The sequence below is a fragment of the Podarcis erhardii genome (genome assembly GCF_964252035.2).
Source record: "Podarcis erhardii genome assembly, chromosome: 1".
NCBI classification, from domain to species: domain Eukaryota; kingdom Metazoa; phylum Chordata; class Lepidosauria; order Squamata; family Lacertidae; genus Podarcis; species Podarcis erhardii.
The window spans coordinates 46,167,612-46,181,570 of NC_138497.1; the positions used below are offsets into that span (position 1 = coordinate 46,167,612).

At 44.3% G+C, this 13,959-nt stretch overlaps 2 protein-coding genes across 3 annotated transcripts in view; one reads left to right on the top strand and one right to left on the bottom strand.

Moving 5' to 3' along the window:
- Positions 1–1,590: 1,590 nt before the first annotated feature.
- LOC309352983 (acyl-coenzyme A thioesterase 1-like) lies at positions 1,591–6,389 on the bottom strand. The gene is made up of 3 exons (XM_081881813.1): positions 5,507–6,389; positions 2,884–3,086; positions 1,591–2,297 (listed from the first exon to the last, which is right to left on the bottom strand). Exons 1-3 carry the CDS (start codon positions 6,105–6,107, stop codon positions 1,692–1,694), a joined length of 1,410 nt encoding a protein of 469 aa, XP_081737939.1. The 5' UTR covers positions 6,108–6,389; the 3' UTR covers positions 1,591–1,691.
- A 744-nt stretch (positions 6,390–7,133) lies between these two features.
- Positions 7,134–13,959, top strand: part of HEATR4 (HEAT repeat containing 4) — a 37,692-nt gene continuing 30,866 nt past the window's right edge. Inside the window, exons 1-3 of one of the 2 annotated variants that reach the window (XM_081881446.1) lie at positions 7,134–7,234; positions 9,426–10,446; positions 12,545–12,732. In XM_081881446.1, coding sequence (XP_081737572.1) covers positions 9,497–10,446; positions 12,545–12,732 — 1,138 coding nt within the window. In that variant the 5' untranslated portion in view covers positions 7,134–7,234; positions 9,426–9,496. Of the gene's footprint in view, positions 7,235–9,371; positions 10,447–12,544; positions 12,733–13,959 lie in introns of both variants that reach the window. The other variant, XM_081881445.1, reaches the window with a different exon arrangement.

Here is a 13,959-nt window from a genome sequence, read left to right on the forward strand (position 1 = left end):
TGCCTGGAAGTCCACGTGGGAGCACAAAAGGCAGCATCAATCGATCCCGGACCGCACGCTTCATAATGAGCAGTTGTAAGTCGCTGGCGTGTCTGGCGCTGCCAAAGTACAGTGGTACCTCAGGTTAAGAACTTAATTCGCTCCGGAGGTCCGTACTTAACCTGAAGCACCACTTTAGCTAATGGGGCCTCCTGCTGCTGCCGCGCCGCTGAAGCACGATTTCTTTTCTCATCCTGAAGCAAAGTTCTTAACCCGAGGTAATATTTCTGGGTTAGCGGAGTCTGTAACCTGAAGCGTATGTAACCTGAAGCGTATGTAACCTGAGGTACCACTGTACAGACAGTTGACTCGCGAACAGCTGAACGCTCGAGAGAAGGCCTCCTACCCATAGGACTACTGGGGGCCGAGGGGTCTTCAGTCCCCCCCAATAAAATATGTGAGGGGTCTGTCCCCCCAGGTTGGTGGGTATTGCCATTCAAACAGTGTGCATGCGCCACATCATGTGATTGATTATGCAAGGCAGTGCTTACTTGGCCCCCCCAAAAAAAGTCGGCACCCCTGCTCCTACCACTTCCAATCACTAACAGGAAATGAGTTTCAAAGTACCAGGGGAACCTGACAGACAAGCAGCACCTCTCCTTCACTAAGATTCGTGTGATAAACATGGTAATCTGAGGTACAGCAGCCACAGGCTGGGTTTTCCTGGACTCAGGTTAGCCTAGTAAATACAGCATGTGGCACCACGTGAAATTCCAACTTTGTAATATTTCCTGCTGCAAACTTTAAACTTATACCCTAACAGAGGCTCAAGGGTAGAATTAATTATAGACTTGCTGGAGATTTATGTTTTCTTCTAATTCATGGAGAACATAATAATATAAAAATAGACCTGCTGGATCAAGGCAGTGACCCGTCTATTCCAGTGTCCTCTTCTTACAGTGGCCAACCAGATCCCTGTGGGAAGTCGGTAAGCAGGATGTGAGCTCTCTCTCCTGCTGCAGTTTCCAGCAACTGGCATTCAAAAGCATGAATGCTGCCTCTGACTGTGAATGTAGGATTTAACCATTGGGGTTTGTTGCCTTATCCTCCATGAAGCTGTCTAATCCTCTTCAAAGCCACTACAAGTTGGCAGCCATCACTGCCTCTTGTGGGAGCAAAGTCCATACTTTCACTATGTGCTGTGTCAAGTGCTTTCTTCTGTTTGTCCTAAATCTACCAAGGTTCAGCTTTATTGGATAGCCCCAAGTTCTAGTATTATGAGAGGAGAAAAACTTTTCTCTACCCACTTTCACCTCTTACTCACTTTTTTCTCTAAACTTGAAAGATCCAAATGTTGTAACCTAATGGGAGTTTCTCCATCCCTTTGATCATTTTGGCTGCCCTTTCCCAACTCTACCATTTGCTTAATGAGGTGAGGTGACCAGAAGTCTACACAATATTCCAAATGTGGTTGCACCAGAGATTTGTATAATGCACACCATTTGTAGTTTATTTTTGTAGCTGGGGATTCTTAGATGTCCCTTATACAAAAGCTTTCTCATGTTGCTTGTAAAGCACTCTGTCAACATAATGAGTCTCCTGTCTGCAGAATTGTTATATCAAACAGATTTATTGTTATATATAAGAACAGGGGAAAAAACAATCGGCCACACACCCGTTATCTGATAAAACACCTCTTCCGAGCAACATTCTCACAGCTTGCTGTGTTCTTCATCTTGTTTTCCATCAAGGTGTTTGCGGAAGAAGGTTTGAATCTGACCCCATGCATCCACCTGTGCTGCGGCATGAGCCCTGGGCTCCCCTCCCCAGATCACTGGTCTGCCCACCAAGAGATGCATTGAAGCTGCGCACATAGGAAAATACGGAGGCTCAATATAATGTCCTGCTCCAGGATAGCAAATTATCTCAGGTTTTTCTTTTCCATGAGCCTGTAGCCGCTTGGAGGCTTCCACAGCAAAAAACTCGCTCTTAAAGTTGTGGTCATCTTGGCCTACGATGAAGAGGAAATGCCCTTCAGCCTTCTCCAATGGAATAAAACTTTGGCGATCGGGGCCCTCAAGTGGGTTGTTCATGACATCCAAAATGTCAGCAACACCAGACTTGTCGAATTTGAGCCGCTCTGCATTGAAACCAAGAGGTGGAATGGTGATGTCCTTGTAGTGCAGTGGCACAGCTATATTGGCCACAGAGCTATTAATAGTGACTGTAACAGTGACACCCTTTAAGAAAGAGGCCATAGAGATACACAGGTCACCACCTTTTGAGTGTCCCAGCAGTCCAACTCCTGGACCTTTAACCTAAAGAGAAAGAAAGAAAGAAAGAAAGAAAGAAAGAGGTGAAACGAAAACAAGATACATACAGTATGTGCCCCTCCCCCCCACATGACTAAGCTGTGGGCAAAAGCTCATGCTGCTCACTTAGTTTGGCAAAAGAAAAAAAGCTAAGCTGAGGACCATTTCACATTTCTGAACAATTTATCACAGTGACTGCCCAAGGCTTGCCTGCTTTGGTTAATCTTTGCAGTCAAAAATGGAGAAAACTGTTGCTGTGGACTTTAACCTTTCAGTGTTTTTTTATTCCAGGAGTTTGGCACAAATAATGAATTTGAAATATTAGTGCAATACAAGTAAGCATGTGATGATCAGAGTTCAGCTCAGAGAATACTCTCAAATCAGCAATTCAACAGCTCTCAGAATAAGAATATTATGGAATATATACTTCTGCATATACAGTGGTACCTCGGGATGTGAACAGGATCCGTTCTGGAGCCTTAGATGTGCTTCAAATGTATGGTGTGGTTCTACACACAAGACTTTCCAGTTTCAAATGTAGCACCCTCAGAAGCTTGCTATTTTTGTGAAGGCTGTCCACATATGGCCCTACCTTTGGATGTTTCAGCATATAGTTCACAGCTTCTTCAAAATACTCCAGATGAAATTCCTTCATATCTCTTGGAAGATCTTCATAAGCATAATAGGCCAATGCTAATGTTACAAAGCCATAATTGGCCAACAGACAGGCTCGGTATTCTGGAAGTCCTCCTCCAGTTCCTGAAATATCAATGATTCCAGGAAAGGGACCATTACCTATAAAAGACAGAACGAAGTTGCATTATCTTTTTAAGACTTCTTTAGAATTCACCTTATTGAAAAGAAAGCCTAGCATGGAATCACATAATTTTAGTTTTGGAAGGGACCCTGGAGATAATTTAACTCTGACCACTTGGGTTGAAAAGACCCTTGTTGATGACCCACTTTAATGGCTGGATCCTTCATAATACACTTTTCAAACCTGTTCATATTAGCAGATCAAAAGCAGAGAATGAAAGAGTTTGGAGTCTGAGGTGCCAGTGAGGAGTTGTTTTTGAAACAAACCCACATTTCCAGTGAGCAAGGCTTGCTATGGAATACAAAGGAATAGGCAAGGTACAGGGCTAGCTCAGCACCATCATTAGACACAGTAGGGCAAATAACACTGGGCAACAATTTTTTACTTCTTGAATGTTGTCTAGATTTTTACAACTGATTTAGGGTATTTTTGCACTGCTGAATCAGGAAATGGCATCCGTTTCTCTCCATCAGGTCAGGTTTTTGTGCTATGTTGATTTGAACAAAATCAGATCTTGTGACAAAATCAATTACATTTTTGTGGCATTATCAGCTGATTTTTGTCAACACATATCACCCTAAATATGTTTTTAAGAGAAAAAAATGTTTTTCCAGCAACATATATTGATTACCTGATAGAAACATCGATTACTGTAAACTGAATGGTGGGCATTGATAAAGGTAAGTACACGTAAATTGCATGTTGCTTCACCATTTTTCAAACTTCAGGGCTTGAACTTCTGTTTCTTGGAACTCCTGGGATGCTCAGTGGCAGGGAGGTCTCTCTTCAGAGTCCAACAGTAGTCAGCCATCATGACTGCATCCCAGCAACCCTGATACCTGGTCTCCATCTCTTTCATGTCCTGATGGAATCTCTCCCCCTTCTCGTCACTCATTGAACCCAGGTTCTCAGGAAACCGGTCCATATGTGAAAATAGGTAGTGCATCTTAACGCTCATGTTGCAGCCCAGGTTTCTGAAAGCAGTCAGCGTGTTGTTGACAAGTTCTGCGTAGTTTCTGGCCTTATTGTTGCCAAAAAAGTTCTTCACTACCAGAACAAATGCCTTCCACGCTTCCAGTTCCACTTTGTTCATTGAGTTTCCGAACTCTAGATCTCTGATGAGCTGATGGATCTGAGGACCATCAAAGATGCCAGGTTTCAACTTCACCATGGTCAATCCTGGAAAAGCCTGGCACAAGTAAGTGAAGCAGTCACCATCCTTGTCCAGAGCCTTGGTGAATTGCTTGATTAAGCCGAGCTTGATGTGCAGTGGTGGGAAGAGTATTCTGTCTCTGTCCACCAGAGGGTCGTTGATGACGTTCCTTTTTTTTGCAAGGCGCCAATTCCTCCCGCACAGGCCAGTCCGTGTAATGCTGAGCACGGTCCCTACTATCCCACATGCACAGAAAACATGGGTACTTGGTGAAGCCAGACTGTTGTCCCAACAAAAAGTTCACCATCTTCAGGTCAACACAAATAAACCACTTATGCTGATCATAACCAATTTTCTCCAGCACATACTTCACCCCTTCATAGTTCTCCTTCAGTGTACTCGAGTGAGCCAGGGGTTTTGATCCTCCCCCAACTTTATGCTTTGCCACACCAATTTATGGAAGATTTTGAGGTTTTATGGCTTCAAACTGATCCCTTTTCGACATAATCACCCAGAACTATCGAACCTGAATACTTCTTGTCATTAAAATAATCATTTCCAATCAAAACAATTATTCGACATGGCATTTTACTCCCACCAACTTCTTCTAAAATGCTCCACACAAGCGTACATGTGAATGAAAATGTAAAAAAAGACATGTGGCCATAACTCAAAAACGTGACCTGACTGAGCAAAACCAATGTGATTTTTGGATTCAGCGCATCAGATTCGTCCTAAATCAGCTGAAAAAACGCAGACAAGAAATTTGTTGTTGACCAGTGTAATCAATTCTCTCTCTTTACACCTTGCAGCGTCACCCCGGCCGGGACAACTTCCGCCTCACTGTATTTGTGAAGTCTTTTAAGGTGCCACCAGACTTCTTTTATTGCCAACACACTTCTGCAGCTCTTCCTCCTCTTCCTTAATTGTGGGTTTTTTTGTTTGCTTGCTGGGTGCCATATCTTTCTCCCTTTCTGAGCAGGAAGAAGAGGAACCAGTTTACTACAGGATGGAGAAATCCAAGCCAGGGATGTGTGTGCCCTTCCAGAAGTCCTTCACCACAACCACTCCCATCATCTCTCTGAAACTAAGCTCCTCTGCCTGGGACTACCGAGTTCTTTGAAATGCAACAACACGTGGAGGAGCCGCAGCTGGCGTTGGCTCACAAAAAGTGTGCGGGTGTCAAGGACACGAAGCGCAGGAGCGTCTAGAAGGCCAAGCGCGGGGCCAGAGTCCGCCACTCACCCGGGGGCAGGAAGAGGGTGGCGCGGACCCGCCCGTCCCGCACGGGGATCCTCTGGACGCCGGCGCGCAGGAAGCCCCTCTCGTGGGCGCCCTTGGCGAGGACGCCTCCCGCGAGGCCCTCTCCGTGTCCCTCGAGCACCTCCAGCTCCAGGCTGAAGGGGCGCTGCACGTCGCGCTTCACCAGCCGCTTGAAGGGCTTGCGCGGCTTCAGCGCCCACAGCAGCCCCATGGGCTCCAGGCCGGAGAAGCTGCCGCCCTCCAGCGCCGGCGAGCGGCTCAGGTCCAGCTGCCCGCTGCCGTCCGCCCGGTAGAGCGCGAGCGACTCGAAGAGCTCCCCGGTCTCGTCCTGCAGCGACGCCCGGAGCGTGACCTCTTGCTGAGGCCGCAGCCCCGACACCGAGATGCCCAGCGGCTCGTCGAAGAGGCTCCGGCCGGCGGGGGAGAAGTCGATGCGGGCGTCCATGAGGGAAGCGCTAGTGAAGGCGGCGCTCTGAGCGACTCGGCTTGGGCAGCTGCCGGGGCGGCGAAAGGCGCAGCGGGGTCTGGGACGCAGGCGGAGTCCCAGGCCGCGTCCCCAGAGCAGGCGCACAAATGAGGCCATGGCAGCGGAACGAGCTGTCAGCCTCAAGCAAATCAAGCGGCGGCGCTACCTCTCGTGGTTTCAAATTACACAACAATTGTTTGGAAAGGAAATTCGTTTGGGGCGGAGGGAGGAGGCTGCCCTTCGCACAAGGCCTTTCCCCCTTCTGCCAAATGGTCACCGTGCAGTCCGAATCCACCGAGTCATCTAACTCCTTCATTTAATTCAATGGGGTTCATGGGCGTAGCCAGGATTTATATTGCGGGTGAGGCAGGGTCAATGTCAGGGGGGCCACAACCGAGTTAGTTAAGTATTTCTATTTATTTACTTGATGGGGGTGTGTGGAAGTGGCAGCTTGCACCCCGTGCCTCCCTTGGCTACGCCCATGGTGGGGTTTACCAGATTTAGATCCTGATCCTGAATCTGAATGGATATCTTAAAATTTAGAAAAAGTTGTTTATCCCTGAGGTGCAGGTGTAAGACATATATCTCTCTCTGTCTCTCGTTTGCTTTCCTATTGATTGCCATATTTGTTATATGTTGAAAATTAACAAAATACTGGTTTCGGAGGAAAAGCAAAATGGCCCCTCGCTCCCCACAACCAGAGTGCTGCAGCAGCTCGTGATAAAAATAAAAAATAAAGCTCCAAATGTTAACATTCATGTTACAGGAAATTCATGTTGTAAACAGCCAGGCAGACATATTGCCAGGACAAATGCCAGTGAGCAAAAGTTTGCCTTCTGTATTTATTTCATGTAATGTATAACAAATGTCAGTTTGATGCACCCAACCTGAAGCATTCTGGAGATCTTTGACTAACTTGAATGCTGAAAACTTGTGCACTCTAAGGTAGTTCAATAAATGTTACTTCACTAGCTTTGTTTCTCTCCATGTTTAAAAAAACCAACAACAACTTGTGAAACAGCAGGTTTAATACCAAACAGCCAAAGGGGACTTAGCTTGGCAGCTCTATTTAAAATCAACAAATCAAAATTGACAGAATGTGAGTACATCATTTGTAGCCTGGCAACAACTGTACACAAGTAGAAGGGAGGTCTGAAGAGACAAGAATCTGATTTCTAATGTGCATGTATTTGCAATGTGCTCCTGCTCCTACAAGAGCAGATCTGTGAAAGCCATTCTGAAAGGTTAGTACAAACTTTTCAGTCTTCATAAAGAACAAGAAAAAGAAATACCCTGGAATCCAAAGAAGCAGGGATATGAAATTGGCTGAAGTTGGGAGTGGTTCACATAAAAACAAAGATTCTTGTACGATATTGCAATGTATATTTTCCAACTTAAACTTAACAAAAGATTGCAGAGAACAAAGAAGGTGACTGCCCACAGTGGCTTGTAGTAATTTAATGTAGAGACCTAAGTTCCTAATGATTGTAATCACAACATTTAAAAAAATGATTGTTGAAAACATTTCCATACAGTAGCAGGAATTAACGTAGCATATTGTATAAATATTACTGTATTTTCTCAAGTTTAACACTCACCTTTTCTGGCCAAATTACATTGTGAAAATTAAGGGTGTGCATTAGATTCGATGGCACATTTACACTGGCCAGCAAATACATTTTTTGGTTTCAAGGTTTTGAAAATTGAGGTGTGCATTAGGTTCGATGGCACATTAGACTCAAGTAAATGTGGTATGTTCTGAAACATGTATGTTACTTTAAGAGTTCCTGACAGTAAGAGCTGTTCAACAGTGGAATTTGCTGCCAAGGAGTGTGGTGGAGTCTCCTTCTTTGGAGGTCTTTAAGCAGAGGCTTGACAACCCATATGTCAGGAGTGCTCTGATGGTGTTTCCTGCTTGGCAGGGGGTTGGACTCGATGGCCCTTGTGGTCTCTTCCAACTCTATGATTCTATGACAGCAAAAACATTTTGGGGCACCTTAAAGATTTACAGACTGGCTGTATGATTAAGAAGTAAGCCCCATTAAGGCTAGTGGGGTTTCTTCTCAGGTATAGATTGCAGCCTCATTGTGGCATAAGTGTTATGAGAGGAAGTGAGCACTAAAAGAGGAAAGAACAGGGTTATAAACTAGGATAAATGCATAATTTTAATCGATAAAATTAATATTTAATGTCGTTAAAAATTCCTAATAACTCATCATGAGCAAGTTTTCTTTGAACCATAGATCCTTAAATTATTCCAGCTCATGTATTCCAGGCAGAAACAAGTCCTGCAGGGTGCAAAGCTGACAGCAATAACATTTGCAAATAAGAAATGTTAATAGCACTTCAGATTGGATTAGGGTACTGAAGGAAGAGCAATATTTGTGGACAAGAACTGACAATGTCAAGTGCATAATAATAGGATAGAAATCTTGCCTCTTGATGCAGAAAGGGATAACTATTGTCAGCACAGTGCATGTTGTACAAGTGTGATAGTCACTGGGAAGAAAGAAAAATATTTTTTGTTTGTGTGCCAGGGCAAGTTATGCTTAGTTAAATATCAGAGATTCACAGCGGCATCCTAATGACATTTACTTGGACTAGGACTTTTTTTTAAAGCTAATGCTGCTGTAGCTCCAGCAGCTTCAGCAGAGCAATGGTTTAAACACAGACAGGGTGATTTGTAGGTTGTTCTGTAGAGGAATAGGTTTTTGAAGCAGTATTCCTAGGATCCCAAGTGCCGACATGACATGAGTTTTAACCCATTCTTGGTGACAAAGAGGTGACACTAGACTGGTGAAGCAATATGATAACATAGTGAATGATAATTTCCCACTACTCTCTTTCTGCTTATAAAGAGCCAGAAGTAGAGAACAGCAGATGGGCTTCATTTTGTCTGCCTTGAACAAGCCTTTTCAGATGAGATCTTTCCCAGTTTGTATCTGTATTAGAATTGTGTTTAAATAGGTTTTTTATTGTTGTTTGATGCCCTGGGTTTCTTTGGTAGGAAGGGTAAGATATAAAATAAATCATGCATGATAGCATCTCCTCCTCCTTCCACATCACATTGCATCCACCATCAAAGGTAAATAGGTCATCATGGAGATTCAACGATACCAGCATTCTGCAGTGATAGCCTGTTTGGGGAAGAATTGTGGTGTTGGGTGTTTGCTTGAATCAGGCTTCCTCAACCTCGACCCTCCAGATGTTTTGAGACTACAGTTCCCATCATCCCTGACCACTGGTCCTGCTAGCTAGGGATCATGGGAGTTGTAAGCCAAAAACATCTGGAGGGCCGAGGTTGAGGAAGCCTGGCTTGAATCTTAAAAGAATGGTCTTTTACAATCTGATAGGGTTATTTATTTTCTCTCTGTGGTTTAGGAAAAGCTTGAGTGTCCCCTCAGAAAACAGCGGGATGTCTGTTTCTTTATACAGCCATTAAGTCTAACTTCTAAAGATTTATGAAAAGTTAGCCACTAGTGAGGAGCCTCACCAGTCTTGAAAGGATGGAAATACCAACTTTTTTCAAGAGCAAAAATCCCTTCCCCCTTGAGTCTAGTCTGAAGGCCAGAGTTGACAGACACAGCTTGCCCTCTCGCAAGGCAATGCTATCTGCAATGAGGGCAAAAATGCCTTTTATGTACCAGAGAGATGTTTGTCATGCTGAAGAGCACTATGCAGAATACCGGAAACAATGCCTCCAGAATGCAGCCAAGAACCTATATTTTTCTAAAGAAGCTGTTTACCACAGAGGGGCAATGCTTCAGTCCTTTAAGGACTATGACCCCAGGGGATTGTATGATTTTTCCAGTGTCATTCAGAGAAAAGAAAGTGAAAATGTTGTTGTTAAGAAGCAAAGGCGACCAAGTAGGCTCAAACCTTTGAAGAAATTACAGTCCCTGGAAATGAAGCCAGACATGCCTCCTCCCAAAGAAACCACCACTGATGTTCCTGTCTGCATGGAAGAGCTTATCTGGAAAGCCAAGGTAGAAAGCACACTTTCAGAGCCAAGTCTCCTGGTACCTATTCCACCTCCTCCACCTCCCCCTTCTTGTGAACCTCCTTACACACAGGTGTTCCTGACAGAACCTCATGAGATGTTAGCAGACTTGACAATCAAGAGGTCAAAAGCAAGACCCCAGGGCACCACACTCCATGAGCCAGATCATGGGGACCTGAGGTGGGAAGGAACAATGTTGATGAAGTTAAACAAGGCTACAGCTCAATTCATTGTGAATAATCAGCCCACCTGGGGAGGCTGGGTTCAGGGTAAGCCACCGGGTTTCAAGAAGCAAAAATATAACTGGGAAAGCATCAGGTACGTGCTTCCTGATGAAAGTGATGTGGAATTACTGGATCAGATCCAGGCTGAGGATACAGTAGTGAAAGGTCAGATTCAAATTCAAATAGATGAAGAGAAGAAACCGGAGACACCTCTCTCTGCTTATTATTACAGGTAAGGCAAATAAATACCTGTTTTACTGGAGCATCAAGGTGTGTTACATTTAGATGCTAATCTCATTATTTGGAAACATGCCTCATGGGATTGTGATCTTAGGTTTAGCCCTATACACATTTTTGCAATAAAAGCTGCTCTTTCCCCTCACTTTCCAATCCTCATTTGAAGGATGATGGGACAAAATATGGGTTTCTGTGACACCCCGGTGAGGGCCATTCTATGGGTAATTAGCTAAGTAAAAATACACAATGTATGATAAAAACAGTTACAAAACAGCCTAAAAATTAACAGATGAGTTTTTAAAAACGCAAAATGGACACATATGGCAGAAAGTTACTCAAACAGCTGGGAAAGCTGGTCAGAACAAAAATGCCTTCAATTGCTACTAGATATTGCAAATATTTGTTGCCCTGCTCTGAGTTACTATGGAGCAGCTTTGGATCTTTGGAGCTTGAAGGAGACTTCATTATCCTGTATCAGTTTTTTCAAAGGGAACACAGAATCAGTTATTTGAGCACAGTCTGTTTTGTTCAAAACCACCATGGTGCTCTCAGAAACCTACTTAGCATCCACCAAGGCGTCATAATGTTTTTATGCATTTTTTAATTGATGGTTGCCTTCTTGGTTGGGGAAGGTGCCTGTTTTTGGGGAGTGGGCATTGCTTGCTTGTTTTACTGTGTTTTTTGTGGGAGGGTATTTTAGTTGAGGGGAGTGTGTTGCTTGTTTTGGGTGGAGACACTGAACGTTACTAGTTTTTCTTCTTTGAAATTGGTGTTTTGTGGTACCACAACACTTTCTCAGAATTCCAAAAAGGCTGGGGAACCCCTGCATTAAAAGGATGACCTGGAATAGAAAAAAACAAAAACAAATAAAGGGCCAGGATAACACTAGAAAACTATTGTATATATTCGTACCCCACCTTTTTCCCTGACAGGGGCTCAAGGCGGCTTACAGATAAAATAAGACCAGCCAAAAACATAGAAACAATTAAACATTAATAGAATTACAACTATCTATTTATCAATAAATACAGCACAGCATCAGCCCTTTCATTAAAAGCAACCAGTTCCCAAAAGCCTGTTGGATTAAGAATGTGTTCACCTGCTGGCCTCAGGTTCTCCTTTTAATAAACAAAGGTAGAGTAAAGTAGGTCACAATTCAGTAAACTCTGTCCTATTTGCAAAAGATCTTATGGGAATTATACTCTCAACGAAGAAGAGTGTCAGATAAAAGGGGCAGTAATTTCTAAATGAAGCATTTACTACATTTGCTGTGCTGTAACCCTCCCTGGGGGGAAATAAGAACTGTAGTATTATCAACAATGCTGCGGGTGTAAGCTGAGGTTCCTGAGATCATGTGTGTAAAATGCTTTAAGCAACTTGGCAACAGCAGTTATTTTTGAATATATTGGGTCTATACAACTTGTGGCTCCCCAAGCCAAATGAGCCTGTATTGAGTGGTGTTTCTGCATACCCTGGCAGACCGCAAAGGCATGTGATTCACTGAGGCTGGGGCTTCAGGGATGCTAACCAAGCAACCAAACAGAAAAATAATTGTTTGGTTTTTAGGGCAAGTGCCAAAAAAGCAAGAGGCTAGGCTGTTTCTCCACCATCACTCTAGATTCCCCCCCCCCCTTTTTAAGATGGATTCTTTGCAGCTTTTACATATACTTGGCACTGGGCACGTTGGGGGGCAGAACTCTGTTTTCTGTCAGGTCACACTGAATTCTGTCCCCAAACTTGCCTGAGACCAGTTTTTTTTTCCTAAAAAAATGTTTAGGGGTACTCTCATTTTCCTACTCGTATTGAAATACTGCCCCTCAGTGAGGCCAAACTTCACAAAATGTTGAGCGGTATGCTTACCCCTGCGTCCCCCCAGAAAAAAGCACTGCTTGAGACTGCTAGCCTTTATGGCAGCGTGGTCCCCCTCTGGGCTTTGCCCAAGGGCCCTTCCCAGGTACCCAAATTCTTTACTTCAAGAATTGACAACCCTACCTGGTAGGCTTCCATATGTGTGTGATGACCTGCGTTCTTGTGCTGAGTGAATTGCAAATTGTACAGTGCTCTCAGCTGGAAGTATGCTTCTCATTTCGCAGGGGGCCATCTTTCCACATGAGAGGGCGTGTTGTGGAAGATTCAGTTGATATAAACAAAACTGCGGATGATATAGCAAAGAAGGATCTCAGACATCTGGCACGTACTAAACTTCGAGAACGGCTGAGCGCCCGGGTTGGAAAGTACTCATACACTACCCAGAATGTGTTTGAACAAGAGCTCTATTTTGGTAGGTAGAACTATAATTCCTTTTGCTTAGCATTGTATAGATATGAACGATCCAAGCATTATTTGGATCCAAGATTACTTGCACAAAGATCAACTGCATTGGATCAACTGTAGGATTCATACAATCACAGCTCAATACATTTCTGGTGATGCTTGGTAGCCTGTGCATATCCTGTCATTTTTCTGCCATCCCATCCTAAGTTGCTCCCTGTCACATTTTTAAATATTATACGTAGCTGAGTCCAGGAAAATTAGGAGAGAACTATTTGTATGCACTTATTTTATGCGTTCTAATGGTCAGGGGTCCCTTTAAAAAGAGAAGGGACACGGGTGGCGCTGTGGGTTAAACCACAGAGCCTAGGACTTGCCGATCAGAAGGTCAGTTTGAATCCTCGTGACAGGGTGAGCTCCCGTTGCTCGGTCCCTGCTCCTGCCAACCTAGCAATTCAAAAGCACTTCAGAGTGCAAGTAGATAAATAGGTACCACTCCGGCGGGAAGGTAAACGGCGTTTCCGTGCACTGCTCTGGTTCGCCAGAAGCGGCTTGGTCATGCTGGCCACATGACCCGGAAGCTGTACACCGGCTCCCTCGGCCAATAAAGCGACATGAGTGCCGCAACCCCAGGGTCGGTCACGACTGGACCTAATGGTCAGGGGTCCCTTTACCTTTACCTGTTTTGTGCGTTATTTCAGTTTTATTCTCATCTACCTTTAAAGACCTCAGCAACCTTTGGAAGGCTGAATTATAATAATCAGACTATGGCCTCCCAGTAAGCTTTGTGTCTGTGCTGTGATTTGAACTCCCCAGGACTCCCCCAAGTCTATTCTAGAGGTACAATGTGATGCACTCCAAATGTTGTGGACTACTTTTCCCATCACCTTGCCAACAAAGGTCCCTATAGTTAAAGCCATGGTTTTCCCAGTAGTGATGTATGGAAGTGAGAGCTGGACCATAAAGAAGGCTGATCGCTGAAGAATTGATGCTTTTGAATTATGGTGCTGGAGGAGACTCTTGAGAGTCCCATGGACTGCAAGAAGATCAAACCGATCCATTCTTAAGGAAATCAGCCCTGAGTGCTCACTGGAAGGACAGATCGTGAAGCTGAGGCTCCAATACTTTGGCCACCTCATGAGAAGAGAAGACTCCCTGGAAAAGACCTTGATGTTGGGAAAGATGGAGGGCACAAGGAGAAGGGGACGACAGAGGACGAGGTGGTTGGACAGTGTTC